This window comes from Cygnus atratus, chromosome 3 (genome assembly GCF_013377495.2).
Source record: "Cygnus atratus isolate AKBS03 ecotype Queensland, Australia chromosome 3, CAtr_DNAZoo_HiC_assembly, whole genome shotgun sequence".
NCBI lineage: Eukaryota > Metazoa > Chordata > Aves > Anseriformes > Anatidae > Cygnus > Cygnus atratus.
In genome coordinates, this window is record NC_066364.1 from 58,157,081 (window position 1) to 58,181,693 (window position 24,613).

Here is a 24,613-nt window from a genome sequence, read left to right on the forward strand (position 1 = left end):
TTTCCAATTGCTTCCAAAACAAGTTGTCAGGCATTTGTGGAGTTGCCCTTTCTTCAAAACAGGCACTACACTTGCTGGCCTTGGTCGAGCATACCATTACTGAATTTGCAATGTCACGCGCCAGATCTTTCATGTTTCTAGAATGGCAGTTCTCAGGCCATTCCAGCCTGAGTTGTTTTAAATGTTCTTCCTCTGGTAGTGATAATTTCTGTATCTTTACTGCCATCCTCAGTATTCTTCCTGTTCAAGATCATCATTCTTCAAAAACTGAGGATAAACTTTTGCTTTATTTTGGAGCCATTTCTAGATTATTTTAAAATTATTTTAAAACTTGTTTATGAGATGAGGAGGATGGAGGGGAAGGATAAAGCTCTGTATAAATTTTCCTGAAACTCATAAAAGCTGAAATAACATGTCCATTTTCTCTTTTGAGGTAAATATTCAGGGAAGCTAAATTACGCTTTATTTATTCCAGATTTTAAAAAGTGAATATATGTCTATTCCTGGTCAGAGGTAACTCAGTAATGATATGTATCATAATGCATTACAAGCAAGCCATGATCCTTTTAACTGAACTATAGTCTTGTTTCAGTCCTCAGTACCCCATACACAACCACTCTTAAAGATTCAAGTCCCAGTTCTCACCAGCAAACTGAAAACATTTAATTAAAGTTTTCTTCTTCATCATTTGCTCTAAACCTACACAATGTGTCGATGAAATAGTCATTTATTTGATTTTTGGAAGACAGTTTATGATTTCTTCAATTAAGGACTTAAGATATTCAGAAGTACACATGCAACCAGGAACTGTTATTTCAGAGAAATTAGTTACTGGGAAGCCCATTGCCTATGGAAAGGCAGCAGTACTTTTTAAAATTGCAAATGTAACTGATTATCATAAATCACTACTTGCTTCTGAAAGTCTATATTCTAATATCTTATAGTGTGCTATGGTAGAAAGATTTTAGTTGGTCCTTGAATATGATACCATGTGTACAGTTTTATCAGTTATGAATAATTTAGGTATTCTAAACACATATCTTACATTGTATCCTCATGTATTCCAGCCCTCCGACTCTTTTTGTTCATTTCTGTGAATCTGCTTCTAAACACAAGCTCTCTATCTGTGAGTGTCTTTCATTCCCCTTCTCTCCCTCTCTTTACCAAATTTCCCAATCATTTATTCTTCCTAGGAATGCTAAATCTGAATGCTACAAATGAAATATTTTGAAGTACTTCAAAAGTAATTTAAAATCTAATTTTCACTGCTTGTACTGCTTTCTCTTTATTTCTGTGAGCAATATCCCTATTATTTTCTGTTGTTTCAAAGGTTCAGTGCAAATTCTTTTTTTCAGGGGAAGGAAAAGGGGAGCAATATATTTTATACTGGATATAAAGACTTCTTCATTGTAATTATTGTGCTTAAGAGTGAGCTACAGTAAAGGTTTTGATGAGACATACAACATTTTTTCATTTGTTACTGATCATAGGATTAACCATCCTTTATATTTCACAGCAGGAATAACCAGTGCAAATTGCATTTGACTTGCTGATAGAGTTGACATGCAGATACTTAAAGGTTCTCTATTCTTTTTGCTTCCTAACCCACTACATATATATTTTTTGCCCCCTTGCAGCTGTAAGTGAAGATGCTATAAGACTGAATGAGACACTCAGAACCCCAGACAAAACCTTGGAGAAGAGTCTCCCAGAACTGCAGAGCGAGGCCGAAAGAATGGTCACAGAACTGAGAAGTAGAAACCTACATTTGCAAGAAAGAATAGCTCAAGATGAGTTAAAGTGAGTAGAGAAAGTCTTCAGCCTCCTGGTGATAATATCTGACTCTTACAATTGTCATCCATTCCAACCAGGTTTTCAAACTGGGTCTTACAGATATGTGAAGAAAAACAGTCTAATATTTCACATCTATTAGTTTAGCATTAGCATTTTTGGAAATGCTTACATGCATGGAAACCAGTCCCTAGGAAATTACTTCTCTGCTCCACAGGTACCAGTAATGTTTCTAATCAAATTCTAAGCAATTTTTCTCAGTTTGTATTTAGCTTCTACTTCAGACCTGGTAAAGGATTTTAGTACCAAGAGGAAGTTTGTTATTTTTTCTGGAAAAAAATAATAATAATTGTTCTAATAAAAATATAGTCTGTTTGCAAAGTTTGTGCAGTACCACAGACATTCAAAAGGATGTATTGTACCATACACAGAATAGTATAGATCGGGATATTCCAGCTTCGTGACAAGGTTCAGAAGCCCAGCATTTGGTTATTTAGGTATCTTTAAATATAAAAAATATATATGTTTATATAATTATTGCCAGCTCTTCATAAAGCACTTTGCAAAATGCTGAAAACTTATCTAATCTAGAAAAATACTTGGCTTGAAGTTAAAATTCTGGTAGTCTGTTCTGCATCAGTTAGACCAGGTATATTCGCAGAGCTAGGCATTGCTTAGCAGGCCATCCAAATGAATGTGGTCCACTGAAGTTGTGAAGAGTGTCTCAGAAAACTGGGATAAAAATGTCCAGGACTGAAAACGTTAATTATCAGGTACATATATGTTGTAGGGGAGTCATAAATAGAATACAATTTTAGTTAAGTATTCCAATCTGTATAAAATCAGATTTTCACTGCCAATCTTACACTTTGTAAAATGGATCTTTTTCTGAAAATCCTACCAGTACAGTATTTCTGCCACACTTCCGATAGTTCCACTTTCTGTTCTCTTGAGAAGGGATAAACTAAAAATGTGTTATTCACCAATGTTTTATCGCTTTTACTTCTGCTTCCGCTGAGCCTCTTATATTCCTTCTCTACAGAAATAAATTAGGAACAAGTAGGGCTGAGAAAATTTAGCCAACACTTTGAAAGTGATGCCTGCAATTTTAAGGCAGGATGGGGGGGAACCCTTTCAAGTAAGGCAATTTTAGTCCTAGAATGCTACAACCAACATGAAACTGTCAGGCTAGCTTAAAATCAGTCCAATAGCTAGAGAAGGAAATGCAGTGAGGTTTTTTGAGAGAGAGACATTCTCTCCCTCTAACCATTCTTCCTGAAGTACGCAAAGTGAGTATTTTCATTTCCTGGTAAAGGAATACATTTTATACTAAGAAATACATGAATATACTTACTGACTTAAAGTTGCATGGCAGTATCATAGGGATAGGATTACCTCTTTATAGGCAGTTGTTGAGATCCAAGGAATTTTGATAGTGAACTTTCAGGGCAAGTAGGAAAGATCACTAGATAATGTTTTCTGAAACCCTTTTAAAAAGTACTGCCTCATAAAGAAAAATTACTTAATACTGCTTAAATAATGTAGCAAGATAGGATGTGTTCTTTAAGGAAAAAAATTATAAAGAAATGTAATCATTCTTAAAAACGTGTGTGCAGGTGTGTACATGCATGCCTGTGTGTTGACATTCACGTACTGTTTGCAGACTCAACTAATTATTTTATTTATTTATTTATTTCTACAAGTCTCTTGATTACTTTGAAGTAGTTAATCATCTTTACTCTTTGTTGAGATGTAAGTTGGCAGTGATTGTATTCTGCTAATTTTCAGGATTTGGTCCATGCTAAATAAGGAAACAAATGAAGTAAAGGGTTCTTGCTTTCAGAGATGGCAAAACTCCTCTTCTGTCTCCAGCTTTTTCCCTCATTTGTTTTCTTTCAAGCTTTCCAAATCAAGTCTGTAAGCTGATTGCCTTATGAATAAGTAATTAGTAAATCCATATTAGTAAATAATTTCTCTGTAAAGAGAGCATGTTAAAAATACACCAGTTTCTGTCCTAACCCCCTTATTTTTCGTATTTCTGAAATAAATATTTCAATAGCTTATAATATTCCTACACATCTTCTCAGACAAAACTGAGTTGCTATGGAGGGATTCTACCATTGTATTTAATGTGCTATATAGTGGTTTTTTTGATGTGTATGATTTCATCTTCCCTGAATTTGTCTGATGGCTTTTGAGCTACTGTAAACTTCTATTATCCACAGTTTCCTGTAACAATGAGTTGCATAACTCAACCACATACTGCTTTTAACAGCTGCCTCCTGTATTTTGACCTTTTTTCCAGATATTTTCAATTTCGTGTCTGGAGAGTCATTGGACAGTTGACTGCATTATCCATGCTACTCATGATTTTATAGTCCTCTATCATAGGCCATTTCTTCTCTGGATAGAACAATTCTAACACATTTAGTTTCTCTTATATATACTTTTTTTTTTTTTGATTTCTAATATTTCTTGTGTTCCCTTGTACTGATTATTTAAAGGATCCAGACTGTATAGCATTCTAGATGTTAGGCCGGACTTGTGATTATTTCTTCTAACACTTCAAAGTTTGGTTCTTTTTCTAGGAAGGTATCAAGTGAAAGTAGCATAGATTGAATGTAAAAAAGAGTATTTCAGGAAATTGGTACAGTCCCATCAAACAGAAATTCTAGTACACAAAACAAGGAAATGCATGGAGCAGATTCATTGCTTTGAACTTAGAAAGAGCAGAGGGAAAAATGCACATCAGGTCGATATGGAAGTGTTAACCTATCTAACTCAAAACAACTCATTGGTTAATGGTTAGATAAACAGATTGGTCTGTGCTATGAGGCAAGGTCATAAAAAGAAAATCCATCTGTCTCGTATTGTTTCTCCAGTACTGCAGTCATAAGGGTGTCAAAATTTGTTAGGTGTTTAATATAGTAGCTACTGATAGAAAGAATAATGGAGAAGGTATGGAAAAAAATCTGAATTCCTTTCTACATCTCTCCTGTGACAGGGTGTCAATATTGGGATTTAATTTTTGATTAAATGTTTCCTTCTTAGATGTTTCAAATTCACAGTGTGATTAATTTTTTTCATCAAATCCAAAGACAGGGCAGATGGAGAAAAAAAAAATCCATCTCATAAAATCCCAGACCTAAGGTAATAATTTGGCTTTCCTTGGCTCCAGTTAAGGTCCTTCATCTAAATTAGGTCCAGTGACAGGATATCTTTTCCACCTTTTATTTGTTTGTGTTTGTGGTGGTGTTTGTGTGTGTGTGTATGTATTTATTTGTGTGTTTATTTATAGGATGTTGCTTATCTTAATCTGTAATAAATAGAAGTGTGATAGATTTCTTATATAGGTAATTAGCTATCCTACAAATTCCTATATACTTAGGATTTAAGTATATTTAAGTGCCTTTAAAAAAGGCACAAAAAAAGTACCTTTTTTTTTTTTGCTGTCTGTCATATCATTGCATTAGCAGTGGTGTTGCATTATGCGAAATTGATTCAATGACATGATATCATGAAGCAGAGAAGTGTCACGGCATGAAGACTCCAGTACTCCTGCCCTTTAAAACTGGATGCAGCAACTCTCTGGTGATTAAGAAATCTTGTTTCCCTTGCCAAAAACAAGCACTTGTGAACTTTCTATTTCTATGCTGCCAAAGTCCACTAAAAATATCCGAGAATTTATTTTAGGTAAGCAAAATATTTTGGCTACGGAAAGTCATAAATCCAAGGATCCTGGGCGTTGTTCATGTCATAGGAAGGTATTTATGATTTTTGACCACAGAGCAGTTTGTCTGCACCAAGACAGCTTGAAATCAGGCATACCTATCTTCTCCCCCCTCTGTTCAAGGTGCTACAACACTTTGTGTCACGTGCTGTATTAATGTGTACGAAAAATCTTTTTGACAAGTTGAAATGTTTCAGAAAAACTTGCTTTACTATCAAATGTCAAGAATGTCAGCTTACCAAAAAAAAATTAAAAAAAAATACCTAAGTGGGATTTTAACAGCTCTTTAAGAAAAGACCTAAGTGTAATCATTGTTCTGTTTTATTAAGCATTTGTTCTCTTGAAAGTTACTTTGCTATTTAATTTAAAGTCCATTTCATTTGCATGATATTAAGAATATTCTCATGGGTGTAGAGAATATGATCTCAATTACCTTCATGGGTGGTGATATATTGCAGGAATGCAGAAGATCTTTTGAATAAAGTGAAGAAATTATTTGGAGAACCCAGTGAGAAAAACGAAGATCTCAAAAATGAAGTCCAGGACAAGCTAGCAAACTACCACACCAAAGTTGATGATGCACGAGATCTGCTAAGAGAAGCTATGAGTAAAATTAGAGAGGCTAATCATTTATCTGCAGTCAACCAAAAAAACATGACCATGGTAGAGGTGAGTGCTGACAAGTTGTATCCTTGATTAACTTAAAAAGTTTGAAACTTTGCACGAACACCTTGTAACTATTAAATCTTGAAACAAAAAATAAAAGCAAAACAAAAATATTATTCAAATAGAACTAAATCTGAGATAATTAAAAGCAAATGTTTTCCTCAGAATGAGAACATGCATTGGCTTTTAAAAGGAGAATTACTTCACAGCTTTCTTTACCAAAGTACTACTGACTGCTTTTAAACATTAAGTGGAGTGTGCCATTGGATTCATTATTCTGGGGGAGGTTAAATTCATCCCAGTATCAGTAGTTATGCAAAATTCAAATCCTGTGCTCAAGATTTAAATAAAGTTCAGTTAAAATCTTTGTCATGTATTTGCTCCTGGAAAACATGCACTTTGATCTCTCTCTCCAACCCCTGGGAAGAAGACCGAAGGGGATATGTGGATATTACAGAGTAATAAATCAAACTCTATCCTCTGTAGTTAGTAGTTGTTATTAATGATCTCCCTCATAGCAGAGGGGTCTGCTTTTGATTTAATTTAAAGTGCATAGACTCGAAGAGCACATTATACTGTACATTAACAAGCATTTAACCAAGATATAAAGAGTAGAGACAACTTAATGAAGATAAATGTTTCTACCCTGTTTATATCTTGATGAGTTTTCACCTCATGTACGATGATGAGGTTAGAGTTCCAAGACCTCAGTCTTAGCAGAGATTTGTGGGCTTGACTGAATTAAGGGAATACAGTGCTGTAAGGAAGTTAGGTGATCTCTGTTCTCTGCATTTCCTTCCCAAAGGTGGATGGAGAAATGTTGGAGAAATTACCTGCTATCTCAGTTTTTTAAATATTTTTTCCATCACAGTATGAAAGTGCCTGAAGGCATCCTCTCCAGTGGTCTTGCCCACTTGAGCAGGTTTTGATTTTGAGCAGGTTTATTGCTTTATTTTAACCCCTGTTTTGACCAAGAGGCCATCACAGCACCATGACTAGAATGCCATGGTCTCCTATCAGACTAATCTGTAATACTAAATGAATCTCGTACAGGAAATCACCAGTTACTTATTTGACATCCATTCTTTTTACACAATACGCAGTATTTTTACCAGATGGAAAATCAAGAATCCTTAGGTTGTTCTGAACCATTGTCTTTTCTTTTACATTCATTAATTAGTGAAATGCCAGTGGATGTGGATTTCAAAGCTGCAGAATATTTTAATAAATTTTGCCTTCATGGCCAGCGTAGGTAATTGTCAAAATGAGAAACTTGCCCATCTGGGTAAGGATTAGGATTTCTAACTTCTTTCTGATTCATTTTGCCATAATACTACAGTCAATTGCCTCTGAAAACCTACCATGTGAGAGGAGAGATACAAAGCTGGGGACAGGAGGAGAAAGAAAGATATTTTAAATATGTTCTATTGCTGTAACTGTCTTTCCTCAGAAAGTTCTGAGAAGTCTGACCTTTGTGGCATGGTGAGAAAATGCAGTCTGTATTGGGATGTCAGTATTTGAACTGGCATCACCTTCCTATTAAACAACTCATATTTTTATTTTTGTGAACACATCCTGTAGAAAAAGAAGCAAGCTGTAGAAGATGGCAGGCAATATGTTGAAAAGAGTCTGCAGGAAGGGAATGACATCCTTAATGAAGCCAACAACCTTACGAATGAAATCAGCTTAGCTGTAGAGGTGAGTGTTTTATCATCCTTATATGAGAATTAGTACAATAAAGCATCATTATGGAAACAAAATAGCTAATTAAAGTAACACCTGATTTTTCTTTTTATTAATCAATGTTAGAATATTTGAATTGGAAGGAATAATTTTCCTATTGCTGTATGACAGAAAAGCTAAGCTAGTATATAAAAATGATTAAGTTTGAGATTTAAATGATTCATTGGATTGTACAAAGAGTTAGCTCATCATTTTTCATGGACTCTACCTCCTTTTATATATGGTATTGTGATTGTGGTACTGACTTTGTTATTAGAATTGCAGATGCAGCAAACCTGTTCATAGTCTCATGGTGACTCTGTGATCTAGATGTAGATTTATCTGCACAAAAACTGTGTGCATATCAGAAGGAAATTTCAGAAATAATTTGTTGCCTGTGGCAACAATTTTAAGTCTAGATAGATCAGGGAGATGAGAGGATTGCATTCTCATTTTACATAAAATTTTTGAAAATTCTGCCTTCAGAGTTTTATCAATGGAGTTTGCCACTAAGGCTGGAAAAAAAAAAAAAAAAGAAAAAAAAAAGAAATATGATTGGTTCTGGAAATATTTCTATCTTGCACTGCAAATTGATACAATGAATGGAAAAAAAGCCATGTGGAGAAATGGGAAGGGAAACATTCTGAGACAACTTATTGGGACAGGAATGGCAGGTCTCCCAGAAGTATAGTTCTTACTCAGGTATTTTAATATTCAAAAGTATATATGGGTCACTCAAAGGGTCATGAAACATGAACTTCTGTCCTTGGTTAGTTATTACTGGGGGTATGACCACAAATTGTTATAACTAGGTATGCATCTACATTTAGGAAACAAATCCAAATTAGAGTTATTAAGTATTTAAACTGTGCAGTTTCTTAACTGTGAAATAACTCAGGAGAGGCAAGTGGCTGTGGTATATTGTTTTATCGCCCTCTGCTCTCCAGTCCAACCATTCCTGTATTCTTTCCATATTAGTTCCCTGAAGTGTTAATGCATGGGTAAGTTATGAGATAATATCTCACAAGGAAAATATGTAAAGGGTTACAGAGTGCTTGCATTCAGCTGCTTAAAGGTCTTTCTTATGTCATTTTATGTCAGTATGTAGAAGGTGTTGCAGATAAGATACAGTCAATGTCCGATCAGCTGAAGGATAAAATAGATGACTTATCACAAGAAATTCATGACAAAATGCTTCCAGAAAAGGTGTTGCAAGCTGAGAACCATGCAGCCCAGCTGAATGAATCATCTGCAGTACTGGATGGGTAAGACAGCCATTCATTGGTAATGATAAAAACACGAAGCAGGTTTGTAAAGCTACTTGACAGAAATTGAAGGGCATTCTTTTCAGACTTTGACATCTGTCATTGAGGATATACAAATATACAATGTTCTATATGAGTATGCAAGTATACAGTTTAGTGAGAAAAGCCGAATTTATGTCTGATAAAAGTCTGGGGTTTAGATATGTCAAAATGAGACAGCAGCTTGAGATAAATCCCCCAAAACCAACAGGTAGGGGAAGATTTTCCTTTGTTTGACATTATCATTTGTTTGGTCAAGCTCAGAGTGGAAGGGACAGTGTAATGCCAGCTGTGGTAGTTTCACACTGATGGCTAGCTAAGCTCTGCTACACCACTCTCTCACCTCCCCTCCTCAAAGGAACAGCAGGAGAAAAAGCGATGAAAACAGACTCAAGGGTTGAGATAAGGACAGGGAAATCACTCGCCAATTACCATCACAGGCAAAACTCAGTGTAGGGAGATTAATGTAATCTGTTGATAATGGACTTAGAGCAATGAGAAGAAAAAGCAAAATAAAAACACCTTTCACCTATCCGCCCTTTTCTACCTCCTCCCCACTGAGTGGTGCAGGGAAATGGGGAATGGGAGTTGCAGTCTGTCCATAATGTTTTGTCTCTGCAACTCCTTCACAGTCAGTTTCTTCCCCTCCTCCTGCATGGGGTCACTCCCACAGAATGTAGTCCTTCCTGAACTGATCTTATGGGGCTTCCCACAGTCTGGTTCCTCAAGAACTGCTCGTCCCATATGGGTGGCAGCTCCCGCCAGATCACCTGCTCCTGCATGGGCTTCTCCACTGGCTGCAGCATAGAGAACTGCTCTACTGTGGGATCCATGGGCTGCAGGGGGACAGCCTGCTCCACCAGGGGCCTCTCCACAGGCTGAAGGGGAACTGCTGCTCCCTGCCTGGAGCAACTCCTGCCCTCCTGTTGCACTAACCTTGGAGTCTGCAGGGCTGTTTCTCCCACATTTTCTCACTCCTCTCTCCCAGCTGCTGTTGTGCAGCAGTTTTTTTCCCCTCCTTAAATCTGTTCTCCCAGAGGCCCAACCAGCATCACTCCCTGGCTCGGCTCTCGCCAGCAGTGGGTCCCTTTTGGAGCCGTCTGGAGCTGGCTCTGATCTTACATGGGGCAGCTGCTGGGCTCTGCTCACAGAGGCCACCCATGCAGCACCTCCACTACCAGAACCTTGCCATGCAAGCCTAGTACACTACCATCTATTGTTCTATATAGATGTTATTTCTACAAGTGTTTTTGAAAGCACAAAATATACAATAGCAGAGATGCATGTTGGTTTTCGTTATCATTACATAGGTTAAATTGCCAGCCTTAAAACTGTACAGTTGCAGGAACTAGCATGAAGGAAGGAACTGACCCCCACCAACACACAATGTATTACTGGAAAATTTGGGTGCATTGTTATTTAGAGTGTGGTAGTTGATCTGTTACTATTTGAAAAGTGTCACATGAACTGATGTGGTAGGCAAAGTACTAGAGAAAGACAGATCCCTATGGGTGCAACTGTGTGAATACTAAAAGACAGAACAAAACACACCATTTGTTTTGAAAAGTATAAATTGCTGAAGAAGAGTAGTCTCCTTGGTGGTACCCTAGTGCACAAATTTGTCCTTCTTAGTCAAAGAATTAAATGCTCAGAAACGGATGAATTTGAGCAAATAATGGTCAATTGAACAGAAAGTTCTTCAGATGCATTATGTCATTCAGATTCTATCCTGAGCCATAATCGTGCATCAGGCAATACCTGGTTCTGCTCTACAGAGGACCATGTGAAAATGACATTAAGGTTGACATAGTCATTACATAGCTCCAATATGATACTGGGCTACTAAAATCTCCATATGATACTTGCACAAGAGAAGTTTGGGCTTTGAGAGTCATGTTCAGTCTTCCTTCTCAGCTAAGTCCATGTATTCATTTAAAAAAAAAAAAAAAAAGGGAAAAAATGTGTGTCTGTGTTTCTCTTGTAAGCTGTTTCATATATCTTATGATGCTTATATACTGTAGTGCCCTCAGATATACTCTTGATTTACACAGCTTGACTTACCATATGTTTATTGCTAGTGTTGATGTGAAAAAAAAATGAATTGAACTTTCTCTTACAGGGCCCATTATGTGTTTTCATAAATATTGGTTAAAAAGAAGCAGTATGTTTTTATTTTTAAGGTGACCATTTTGGCAGGAGACACTTGTCATAGTGCTAATTTGTGTACTGTCAGAAATCCACCATGCTAACAGACTGTAATCCATCTAGTGGTTTCACAACACTGCCCCAAAATGAATAGGTGTCATAGGCAAAAATATTTAAACCTAAGTTCAGAAACTTTGGTTTCCATTCACAACTTTCACATTTCTTCATATGAGTTAGAATTGCAGTGCCCTTTGTTTATATGACCACAGCCCTCCCCATAGAAGAATGACACCTTATAACTTGTCATGAATATTATTTCCTGGAAAGACCCCTGGAAAAGGTTGTTTTGATTTGGGAGGGGGAGGGGATTTTGTTGTTGTTGTTTTTCTGCATTTAAAAAAGCAAGTAATAAATAGAAAGTGTAATTTGCAACACTAACACAAATAGATCATGGATAATCTGCATCCTGGACCTGTCCTCAGTATAGTTTCAGAGTTTTATTTTCTCAGAAGCACTGCATGAATAAAAAGCTGAGGATTTTGTGTTTTGTTATTGTTGTTGTTTTAAGATTGACAGTTTGGTCTGTTGTTGTTGCTTACACCCTTTAAAGATACCTGAGACTTTAATATCCCAAAGACTTGTGAGCAGATACTTAACACATTTTTTCTTGCCAGCATCTGTAATTTTGAGGAAAAGGCACAGAATTATCTCTGATAAAGTGTCTGATACTTGCAAAATTATTGGCTTCACATATAGTGTAGTCACAGTACTCTAGATACTCAGTCTAATTTATGTTTTGAGGAGTACATAAAATAATGATATTTGTAGTTTCCTGAGTAAAAAGGATTTAAAGGGTACTGCTTCTAGAAGAAAGCAGCTTTTGTAAATGGAATATGGACTGACTGATCATGACACATACCAGTTTTGTTGTGCACCTCCGGGTTTAAAGACTAGTGTCACATCTAACTACAGCAGATCTAAATCCAAATACGAAATACAATCCAAGCCTATCCAAATACATAGATAGTTGGCATGGAGGAACTAAGGAAAGAAGTAGATAAAATGTAAAGAGTACTTTGCCTCTTTAATAAAATGTTGACAAGACAAATTTTGAGGTAGGGGTTTTTAACTGTGTTAAATAGACTTTTTAGGGGTGTGTATATGTGCTTCTGTCTTAACATAGGCCTTAGGTGGCTTAGGGTAGTGTTTAAAGCCATGTTTACTGTGGTGTAGCAGTATCATTTATACTTCTATCTGATCCAGACATCACCTTCAGTTTCTCAATATACACAATAAATAATACAGAATCAATAACATTTCAAATTATATCTAAAAGCAAATTATTAAAAATTAAAATTTCTAGTGTGGTCAGATACATAATCTCAAAGGAGAAAGAAATACCAAAGTCCTATGTCATCCTGCATCAGGATAAAGTTGTTTAGTTCATGCACTGACATTAAAGTCACACTATACAGGAATATGCAGTCTCTCTCTATCTATCTTAGGAATTCAAAAATATATCTATCCTCACAGCTGGCACTTGGGTATCTTTCAGCTAATACTAAATTTGCTGAAAAATATCATTTCATCTTACAAGAGAGATTGAGGGAGAGCTCTTTCTCTCAAATCACCCCCTAAGGCTTCAGATAGCATACTGATTGATGGTGAGGGTGTTCTCTTGAGAGTTAGAACATGGAACAGTTCATGAATTTAACCTAGGGGAAAAAAAAATATATATATATATATATTTATCCTATATACAGATAGGTATTAGGACAGGCTTTTCTTCCTTATGCCTAATTGCCTGCTGATGAGTAAACGTCACTGGTATGTGGAAAATTCAGTTTAATTCCCTCCTAACCAGAGGGTATATGAACCATGTTTCTAAGCAGTACTTTAGCTACTAGCTAGATAGCTATTGTGGGCTGCACATTTATCTAACAGAGTATCAAAAAAACTTACTCTAACCTAGTGAGCTCCATCTGTAGTTGAGGAAGGAGATAGATAAATATCTGTCTCTTTTTCTCTGTCAATAAATCTATCTCCTCCTTTCCATCACTAAAAAGTATTTTTTTTTAAATGTTAACAGCAAAAGGAGGACCAGAGAAAACATTACTTGGAAGAGGATGGTCACCACACAAACAGGGACATAAATGAAGCAGAGGCATTTAATGCCTTCTTTGCCTCTGTCTTCAACACCAATGATGGGCTCTGGGACCCCAGGTGTCCTGACTTGGAGGACCATGACTGTGATAATGATAAACTCCCAACCAACCCCGAACGGGTGTGGAACTTGCTGCTCCAGCTGGAAGCACATAAGTCTATGGGGCCTGATGGGATTCATTACAGGGTACTCAGAGAGCTGGCTGATGTTATTGTGAGACCTCTCTCATTTTTTTTTCAAAGGTCTTGGGAATCTGGAGAGGTCTTAGTTGACTGGAAGCTGGCAAACATTGTTCCAATTTTCAAGAAAGGCAAGAAAGAACACCATGATAATTACAGGCCTGTCAGTCTCACTTGAGTGCCTGGTAAAATTATGGACAAAATTATTCTGGGAATTATTGAAAAACACCTGAGGGACAAAGCGGTCATTAGTCATAGCCAACATGGGTTCATGAAGGGAAGGTCCTACTTAAACTTAATTTCCTTTTATGACAAGGTCACCCATCTAGTTGACCATGGAAAGCCAGTTGATGTGATTTTTTTGGATTTCAGTAAAGCTTTCAATACTGTTTCTCGCAGTATACTTCTGGACAAAATGTCCAGCATACAGCTAGATAAAAAACATAATACCATGGGTGAACAATTGGCTGATGGGTTTGCTCAAAAGGTTATGGTAAATGGGATTACATCCAGTTGGTGGCCAGTCACTAGTAGGGTTCCACAGGGCTCCATGTTAGGGCCAGTTCTCTTTAATGGTTTTATAAATTACTTGGATGTTGGACTAAAAAGTGTTTTGAGGAATTTTGCCGTTGATACAAAACTGGGAGGAGCTGACTCCATGAGAGTAGAGAGGCCTTGAAGAGCGATCTTGACAAATCAGAGAGCTGGGCAATCACCAGCCATATGAAGGTTAGCTAGAGTAAATGTCAGATTCTGCACCCAGGAAGGGGCAACCCTGGCCATACATACAGACTAGGGGTCAAAAGGCTGGAGAGCAGCCCCGCAGAAAGGGATATGAGGATTTTGGCCAATGTCAAGCTAAATCTGAGTCCCCAGTGCTCCTGGGCAGCCAGGAGCGTCAACTGTATCCTGGGGTGCCTCAGGCACAGCGCTGCTGGCCAACTGAAGAAAGTGATTGTCCTGCTCTGTTCAGTGCTGACATGGCCTCACCTTGAGTACTGTGTGCAGTTTTGGACGCCACAGTATATATAAAAACAAACAGACAAACAAAAACTATTAGAGAGCGTCCAAAAGAGGGCTACAAAGATGGTGTAGGGTATATGGGTGAAGATGTATAAGAAACAGATGAGGTCCCTTGGTTTGTTCAGCCCAGAGCAGATCAGGCTGAGGGGAGGCCTCATGGCAGCCTGCAGCTCCCTCAGGAGAGGAGTGGAGGGGTGGGCACTGAGCTCTGCTCTCTGGTGACCGGACACAAGGGAACAGCATGGAGCTGTGAAAGGGGAGGTTCAGGTTGGATATTAGTAAAAGGTTCTTCGATGGAAGAAGATGCTGGGCACTGGAACAGGCTCCCCAGGGAAGTGGTCAGGGCACCGAGCCTGCTGGAGTTCAAGAAGCGTTTGGACAAAGCTCTCAGACATAAGGTCTGATTTTGGGGTGGTCCTGTGTGGAGCCAGGAGTTAGACTTAATGATCCTTGTGGGTCCTTTCCAACTCAGGATATGCTATGATTGTATGATTCTATGGTTCTAGACTCTTCCAGTAATGATGCACCTGTAGCTCAGTCATGTGGCAGCCCAAAGGAAATCTGTCTCCCTCTGTTAACTACATATGGAGTCCAAGGAATATACCCTTTGTCCTCTTTGTCTTTCGTTTTGCATTTTGTAGAAATCATTAAATACTCATTGAAGCAAAGATTGGAACCCAGCTGTCCCGATTCTCCAGAGAATAGATTAGTTATGAGGTTAGAGAATTAATTTCTGTTTCTTCCACACATTCTGTCTCAATGACTAAGTATTTTGTACAAGCTGAAACAGGTCCAGCAGGACTAACCCCTGCCTCCCTGACATTACCATACACATTAATGTCCAGAGCAATTCCCTGAGAGGCAAAAATCCAAGTTGAAATCCATTCTTGTCCAGTTCAAGCAGTGAAGTGGACCCATTTACCCTTTTTCAGGGAAAGTACCATAGGCATTAAGCTATAACGTGTTCTGAGAGAGATGTCTTCAAGTTAATTCTGTATGTACAATACTTCTTTGTAGAAAATATTTGAATATGTCACATGCAGAGAGTGCAAGAAAAGCGATTTCTCTAGCCTGGTGTCTAAAAATTCCCCTGAAAGTCAGTTAGCTGAGCTCTAATCCCTGCGCCAAGAATATTATTTGTTTATAATTATCTTTTAATTCAATTAAAATTATTAGAATGGAACATTTCATATAAATGGAACACTCCATTCAATATGAAGTATTATTGGTTATCTTTTTCATTTTGGTAAGCAAAATGAAAAATGAACATTTAGGATTGTTTTAGATAGTAAGATTTCTGTGTTTGGAAGCCAGACCAAGAAATGGGTGGTTCACACAGACTGCTCTAAAACATCCCTGTGATGATGTTCCCCATGTTCAGACAGTTCAAACTTCAATGAATAGCCTGACTCATCACATGACCTATAAACCTACATTATGTATATGTTATCTATTATAGTGTATAATCTACTGTATGGTAGATAATAGTAGATAGTAGATTTATATTTATGTTATATATAAATATTTAGATTTATAGATAGATACAGATTTATGTAGATTTACAGATTTATATTTATATTAAAGAGTGTATAATATCTACTATGTATGTATATCTACTATTGTGTGTGTATATCTGTATCTATGTAATGTATGTATATAATATCTACTATTTATTAAGCACTGCACTGTCTTATCTCAGTGTCTGATCCATTTTTATTTCACATAACCTCCTTGTTAGCAAATGTTATTTTTTTGTCTTTTTGCACAGATGAAATATGAATTCTATTAAACATATGATGCCAGAACTCCTGAATTTTCAAGTGTAGCATTGCTCTCTACAGCAATGTCTTAAAAATAACCTTAGAAATAAGGGCTGTTGGGTTTGAAGAAGTAGTCTACTATATTCCGTTGAGCTCTGATAGCAGGTTTAATGGTGTGTTTACTTTTCCCATTCCAACAGAATCCTTGCTGAAGCCAAAAACATCTCTTTCAATGCCACACTTGCTTTCAATGCTTATACTAACATCAAGGATAACACAGATGAAGCTGAAAAAGTTGCCAAGGAAGCCAAGGCTCTTGCAAATGAAGCTATGCAAGCGGTAAGAAAAATAAGTAAATTTGGAAGGAGGCTTAGATTTTCTGTGGAGCTGTGCTGTGCTTTATCCTAGATCCATGTCTTCCATCTTATGACTTTAGAGAACCCTGCCACCACAGATCCTTGATCAGAACAATATGCCCCTGCCAGAGCTATGTGTACCTTGACTACATCTCCATTTGTCCCTAATTCCTGTTTCTTTGATCTTTTTCCATTTTTGTATACAATTCTTCCTCCTTCTGCTGTCTACCTTTCAATTTCAGCCTATGGCTCAAGCCAACAGCTGCTGCGGAAAAGCTTTTAGTCATTAGTGTAGGTCATTCAATACTCATTAAAGCTAGGTTATATTTTTAAAATGTTTTGCATGCATCTAAAGAACTACATTCCTTAATTAACTCTTCATCCTCCAGTTCTAAGAAAATGCTCGCAGGCAGTTCTCTGCACATAAGATGAACTGTGAGCATTTAGCAGAAATCTAGAAATGGAGAGACATAGAAATGGTGCAGAAAGTTTTGTTAATAACATACGTGCAGTTTTTTACATGAACTCTGCCCATTTTCACAGAGAAATCAGTATGAGGTATTACATGCAAATTTTCAGAGAAAACGGAGAGAACTTTTAAAAATAGGATTCTAAGCTAAAGCCAGCTCTGCTGCCTGAGTCATAATGAGGAGCTCGGCTCCATAGACCAGAAAACATTCTAAGCATAGTCAGAATTGTTTTTATACCTAATTTTGAAGGAGTTAATGGCTAGTTTGTGGAAGCTGGTCAGAGAGCAACTGACATGCACTTCACAGGCACACAAAAAATCACCAAGGAAATTACAGTATTATATAAAATAGGCAGACCTTATGTTTGATACAGAAACATATAGGTGAACAGAAGCAACTTGCAGTTAGAGCACTTGCATGTGCATAAAAGTAGCTCGCAGAGAGCTACTTCGGTCAAATGGATTGCAAGAACAGTAAAAGCAACAACATGCTGGAAAAGTCTGTATTTTGGAGAGGGATAAATTGATTTAGTTGTTGCACAAATATTTCAATATTTTTAGACGGTTTAGATTGGTAACTTCTGTTTCAAATAACACTAATTGCTGTATTTCTCTCTTGATGGAAAAAAAAGTCACCTCACATATTAGTGTATGCTGGTTCTCTGTTAATAGTTATTTGTTTCTCTAGAACTGCTAATTACTCTGCGGAAGTAAATAAGGAGCTCTGGATTATTTTTTCTGCACATTTAGATTTAATACAGATATCTATCCTTTGTTTCTTTTGTGATTCACAGTGAGTGAAGCAGGCAGCTGTTGTAAGGATTCAGTAGGGGAAAAAAAAGATACATACAGCAGTCAAGAAACAAAGCAAGCAGTTACAGTATGACTACAAAAGAGTATAAATCAGATAGTGAACTGGCGGATTATACCATGGGGTGAAAGTGGATAGACAGTTTGAAAGGGATAGAGGTGAAGAGATGAACAATATTATGCAAGTGAGTAGCAAGGAGAGACTAAGATACTATTCGGGTGGGGTTTTAAGCATCTCCTCTCTATACATTCGTTAGAGGAAGCCTGTTTATATTCTTTGCTGTGTATGTGTAACAGGGATAATAGGGGTCTAGTTGATAAAGAGGAAAATTGAGAGAGCTACTGCCTTTTAAACATAATTGGCTAAATATAGAGATTATCAGTGTTTTACCATCATGCTGCTGCAGAGCAAGGTAGACTTTATGCAGTATTTGGTAAATAATCATGTTAGGATTTTGGGCCAAATTGAAAAAATTGTGAAGTTCAGTCATTGTTTAACTATTCTATTCTATTCTATTCTATTTATTTATTTATTTAATGGAAAGAGCTAGATATTTGCTCATCCTAGCTGAAAAGCTTAACTGCTAAAATCAGTAAATCAGAAAGAGGCTCCTCTTTCTGCAGGCCCTTATATAATATATCCTCTTTCTTGTAGCTGAGCTTTAGCAGGACCGGAGTGCCCCCATGCTGTCATGCAGCTCCATGGTTCAAGCACTAGCCTAGAAGGTATTTGTGGATTTGAGCCCCCTCAGACTAAGCAAGTCCTAGAAACTGTTCCCTCCTTCTCAAGTAGGTACTCTTTGGGCCAATGTATAGAAGATAGAAATCATCTCTTTCCTCTCCTTCTGGAAGATGGAGCCATATTCTTTTCTTTCTGAGAGTACCTGTGGGTGCCAATCTTCTGTAAAGGACTCTGATCTCCAGAAGCTAGCAGATAACAGAGGAGAGATCTGAAGTTCACATGCATCACTGAACCTAGCCTTTCCTAGCAAATGATAGTGTTGGGTCTGTGGAGGGAAGGTTTTCCAACAGCAGCAAGCTGGTGCATAAACTAGAAATGGTAGGTACTGGGCTGAGTTTTAGATTCCACCCTGCAAGTGATTGAAGTAAACAATCTATGGGAGCCTCAGTGATATCTCAGAATTTGGGGTTATTTTTGTTTTTAACAGGAAGATTAGTTTGTTTTTAAATTAAGCTAATGTTGCTAAAAGCAAGAACAAAAAAAAAATGCTTAAAATCTATCGTGATTACAGGAAGCCTGATAAATGACTGGGAAAAAATGTATTAAAAATATGACAGAAAAATTCCTCCTGAGCTTTTTATGATGGATTTGCTCTCCCCTTTAAAAGAAAAATAAATTTATCACAGATGAGAAATCTCTAGCATTCAGGCAGCTTCAATATCCCATTACTTAGCCAAGACAGTAACTGACTGAAGAGCAGAGTCATGTTAACAGACCCAGCTTGTGTCTCACAGATCAGATCTATAGTTTTAAAACGTCTTGAAAAAGTATTTTTCTTCTTAGTCTTTTTTAGACTAGTAACTGGAATCACAGGTGAGATGTTAGGTGTTTAGGGTCCTGCTTGCTTCTTTTCTTCTTACTCCCTTTGTAGTGGCACCTAACATAACTATTGGGGTGCCATTACACTCAATTCCTTATATGATAACAGCATAACACTGCCTAGCTACTGTCATGAGGATGTCCTGAGGTGCAATTCACACATAATATCTTGGTACTTCAGAATTCTCAGCTTCCCCAAGACTTCTCGTTCTTTCTCCAAGGCTTGTGAAAATGAGAGTAGCCTTAGCTCTCACAGAGGTGAAGACATCTCAGAATATAAATGTATGTGAAAAGAAAATCCTTTATTTAAAAAATAAGGCAGAACTGTTTTAAGTGTACAGGTGAATTTAAGTATGTGATCCTCAAAACTGTCCCAGTGGATTTGCATATGTGCTTGGAGCTGTACCTCTTCAAGTGACCAAAACTGCTGACACGTCAGCAGGTTTAGGCACCATAATGCCTACTTCATGCCTACATCCATTCATGAAACCTCAGAAAAAAATCCCTCCTGCAAAAATCCCTACTGCAAAAGCCCCAGCAATTCTTTGTCTGATATGTGTTCAGACCATGCACAGCATGTGCTGATGGGGGAGTCTTCACAGAATGCTGTGGCTATGGCTAATCTTATTCAAACTTGCAGCCTGTAGCCTTATCCCTGTCAATGTGCGTTCAGTGATTTGCACAGTCATCCCTGGGAGATCTGGAGGGATCTTCTTCATCCCAAAATAGTTCTATAACCCGCCAGGCTATGTGCTGAACTGAAATCTTCCTTCTGCTCCTGCAGAAGGCAGGTCATTTGGCAAGAACAGAGTTCAAGATTCACTGAAGTACCAGAAAAAGGAAGACAGCGAGGATATTTCTTCCTGAATTCATTCCTTACCCATAATTATTGCTAATTATTGATTCATAGAGCTTTTCAGTAATTTGATAGATGTTTTTCTTTTGGTGCTAAACCTTGTTAAAATTATTGCTAACCCAAGGAAAGGAAGAAACAGACCATTAAGGGTGATGTATGGTTTCAGTGGCAGCATTTTGTATAATGTTATTATAACAGCACTTATGCCTCTAACCCAAAATTGAGATAGCATTGTTTGAATACATAACGAGATCCCACTCCTGCCACAAGATGCCACAAGCAGTCAAGCTGCACAAAGTTTGTATAGGGCAGGGGGTGTGGAGGGAAGCACAGAGTGAGGAAGTTACTGTCCACAGGATATGTACACTCTGGAACAGATAGAATTAGAACTTAGATTCCTGAGACACTGTGGTTTTCCAATTTGTCTTGAACCACAATCATTTTTTTACTTTTTTTTTTTCATTTTTACAGCAGGTGTACCAATTTAGAAAACAATATAAAAATCCCTTAGCTGTCAGTCTTATTAAATCATAAAAGGATTCATCATGACCCAGGCTTGCCGCAAGCTGGGCATAAACTTCACCTCACACTGCCAGAAAATGTTTGCTTTTTTCATTATTGACTTCATCATAACTCAACATTCCATGAGCCGGAAGAAAAGCTAGAAAAAAAAAAGTATGTTTTGCATTTGATTTTTTTGACTAATCCTCCCTTTCAGAATTATTTGAAAATTAATATAAAATAAAGATTTTAATCAGTACAAGTGTATTTGTCTCTGAAGGGCCTTTTTAGTATTAACTTTATGCTGAAATCTGTTTCTGACTAATTGCCAGCCCGGACCTATTTATTGTCCCTGATTTGATGAACTTCTTGTTTTCGCATTGCAAATCTGGCCTTCCAATGTATTTCTGTTGAATTTAAACTGCTTTAACAGCCAGTCAACCATGCCTAGTAATTTAATAATAACAACAATTTTTTGAAGTCCGTGGTCACATGGACCTGGGTTTTGATGCTAACGGGAAAAAGAATATATAGTAGTATTATCTGATTTGACAGGTGCATCTGCTACAAAATCTGGCAAACCATTCTTCCTTCAGAAGCAATCTTTTGCTTAACTGGAAAGTCTTTTTTGTTGTTTGCTTTTTTCTTTTTCTTTTTCTAGGGTTATATGTGTTTTTCTATTATTGGTGCTACTTATATTAAGTGATAAAATCTATTTAAAAAAAAAGGTTTTGTTGTTTTGTTGATCTTTCAAATATATTTTCTGTTGATATGGGGAATAATTTATAGTAGGAACAGCTTAATAGTTCAAGTGTGCTTGGTAGTCATACAGGCCATACTTCATAAAATCACTTAGCCCATGATGAAAGCTGAGAATAAATTTAGATCCCATGACTACAAGGAAGTAGTATGGTAGATGTATCCCAGTGACATGGCCACACATGCCATGAGATATACCTTTACAAAAAAACTTTATTCTGAGCTTTGTGAGTATCCAAAGTGTTCTTTAAGATTTTTAAATGGAAAAGAAGTAGACAAGTCCCATACGTGGTTCTCAACGTGTCATCAAAAAACAACAAAGATTCAGCAGTATGCACAGTATCACCTCTGGGCTTGCTCATTATATAAATAATGAATAGTAATAATAACTGTGTCATTTAATTGACACACATTTTGAGTATATGTATCTGCCCTGGAAAATGAAAAGTAGCTGCTGCTTAATTACATACTAGTTACGAGGCTATGACCCATGACTAGAACGTTATCTGGCTGTCAAGAGTATTCTCACAGAAATGTACTCAGTATGATGTGTGACCTGAGTTCACTCTTACAAACTGAACAGTAAGTGGTTCAGAACCTAGAGCATTTTCTACCAACTGAAAATACTAATCTAATTTAGAAAAATCATACTACCAATTGATCAGTCTCTGCACTGGAGAGATGTTTTTTCAAAGCAAAGATCTTTAAACAGTATGATATGTAGAAAAATGGTTATTTAGTAATAAAACTCTTTCAGATTAACTGCAGTTTGCCCTTCTTTTTCAACTCTATTTCCTTTATAGCATCTTTACTATACTGACCTAGCAATTACAGTTCTTGTATTTAACCATGAAGAGAGCTCTGTTCTCTGTTTGAGAATATGGAACATCAGATCCAGTCTGGCTTCTAAAGGTATTGTAGCTGCTCTTAGGGAGAAATACTGTAGCTGGAGGAAGAAACACGTTTTAAGTTGAAAGATCTGTTTGTTCTGGACAAAGTTCTGTTCCTAGAGCAGATCTCTTTCTGTAATGATATAAACATTTTCTCTTCTTATTGTAGTCATCACTGGTATTCCAAAGGAGAACTGGCTTCCTCTAAAAACAAAAGAAAATAAATTAGAGGAAATTATTTTTTAGTCTTTTGGAAACCAGTGTAATGACAATGGGATATGATTCAGAGCACACTGATGTTCATTTGAATTTAAAACGTTCACTTAGATTGTTTTCCTGTATCTTTTATGACTTAAGACTTTCCTGTATCTGTGACACTGTTTGTTTGTCTGCAGACATCTGGTCCTCAAGGATCATTGAAGGATGATGCCAAGAGCTCTCTTCAGAAAAGCTTCAGGGTCCTTAATGATGCCAAGAGGCTAGAAAATGATGTTAGAGGTATGTACACTATGTGGCATTCAGGTCCATTAAATACTAGAAAAACTTTGAGACTGTTTTACTTCCAGTATGACTAAGCCATGTCAGAAGAAAAAAAAATATTTATAGTTCAGTATCTGTTTTTAAATTGAACAATGTATCAATGAAAAATATTCTGTTTTGGGTCCAGGCATAATGCAGGGATGCTTGTCCTCTTCTGGGATAGGAAGGCCGGAAAAGCTAGAAGCTTAGTCTTCTCTTGATGATTACAGTAAGGGTGAGAGTAAGTGGGAATGAGAGAGGGATGAAAATACAAGTTTTGATTTAGTAAATGCTCTAGCAGAAAATTAGTACAAAATCCAGCACAGCATTACATTTTTATTCCTGTTAATACAGAATTAGGGTTTACAATACCAATCAGAGATAGCACATCTCTTCAGGATGCTTAAGGGGTTGTGACAGAAAAGGGAAGTGTGGGGATCCAGGATGAAGATGTTTGCCAAATAGGGTAATGGGAGGGAATTGCTAAGTATTTTCTTCAAAAACAAAACTAAAATATATCTCTGGAGAAAAGAGATGAGTTTTCACACACACACAAAAAAAATATTTCTTCATTCCTAAGGTTTAAGTATGTGGCTAAATGCAGCTCAAATGATAAAGTTTGTAGATCTCAAACCAAGTACTTCAATTTGGTGTGAAATAAAACATTTTTATTTTTCTGCACTTTCTGCAGAAATTTCTGTTTGGTGAGACATAATAATTGATAATTCAGATAAGACTGTTTATAATGTACCTGAGTATTTTCTCCTCAATAAATGAGAGTATTATCGTTGAATGCCACAGTGTGAGAAAGTAGGGCAGTAGTCAGGATGAACACAACAAGGTGCTTCATGCACACATGAATGCACAGCTGCAGAAATGCAGGATGAGGAGCAATTTTCTGTGTAGCAGCTCCATAGAATGAGACCGAAGACAATAATGGATCACATGCTGGTTCGCAGTGGATGTCAGGTAGATGTCACAGGGGAATGCATGAACAGGTGAATGGCTTTCCAAAACACATGAAACAATTTGTCCACGGAGTGGAAGGGTTACTAGTGCCTTAGCGAAATTACTGTCTGCAGTGCTAGGTGCTGAACTTCATGAAGGTTGAGGTCATTTGCAGATAGTCTTGCAAACATCATGAAGACTAAGTGGAAGTGTAGGGGAGGAGAGAGAAGGAGAAAGATTGAAACAATTTAAAATTGTAGACTGAAAAAGAGACAAATGAGTAGGGACTTAATATTCTTCAGTTATGCCAAGGTTTCTCCACATAAGATTGTACTAACATATCTTAAATTGCACTGTTACAGATCACATATTAGGAAAATCTTTCTTGTAATTAAAATGTAGAAGTACTGGAATTGATTGCCTGAGGGAGATCTGACCTTTGAAAATCTTTGAAAACAGC

General features: G+C 37.1%; 1 protein-coding gene across 1 annotated transcript in view; it reads left to right on the forward strand.

Annotated features, from left to right (window-relative positions):
* LAMA2 (laminin subunit alpha 2) overlaps positions 1–24,613 on the forward strand; it is a 380,546-nt gene that overhangs the window by 293,234 nt on the left and 62,699 nt on the right. The window contains exons 36-41 of the mRNA XM_050709562.1: positions 1,638–1,800; positions 5,980–6,190; positions 7,769–7,885; positions 9,011–9,174; positions 16,685–16,823; positions 23,082–23,184. Of these exons, the coding sequence (XP_050565519.1) occupies positions 1,638–1,800; positions 5,980–6,190; positions 7,769–7,885; positions 9,011–9,174; positions 16,685–16,823; positions 23,082–23,184 (897 nt within the window). The remainder of the gene's footprint in view (positions 1–1,637; positions 1,801–5,979; positions 6,191–7,768; positions 7,886–9,010; positions 9,175–16,684; positions 16,824–23,081; positions 23,185–24,613) is intronic.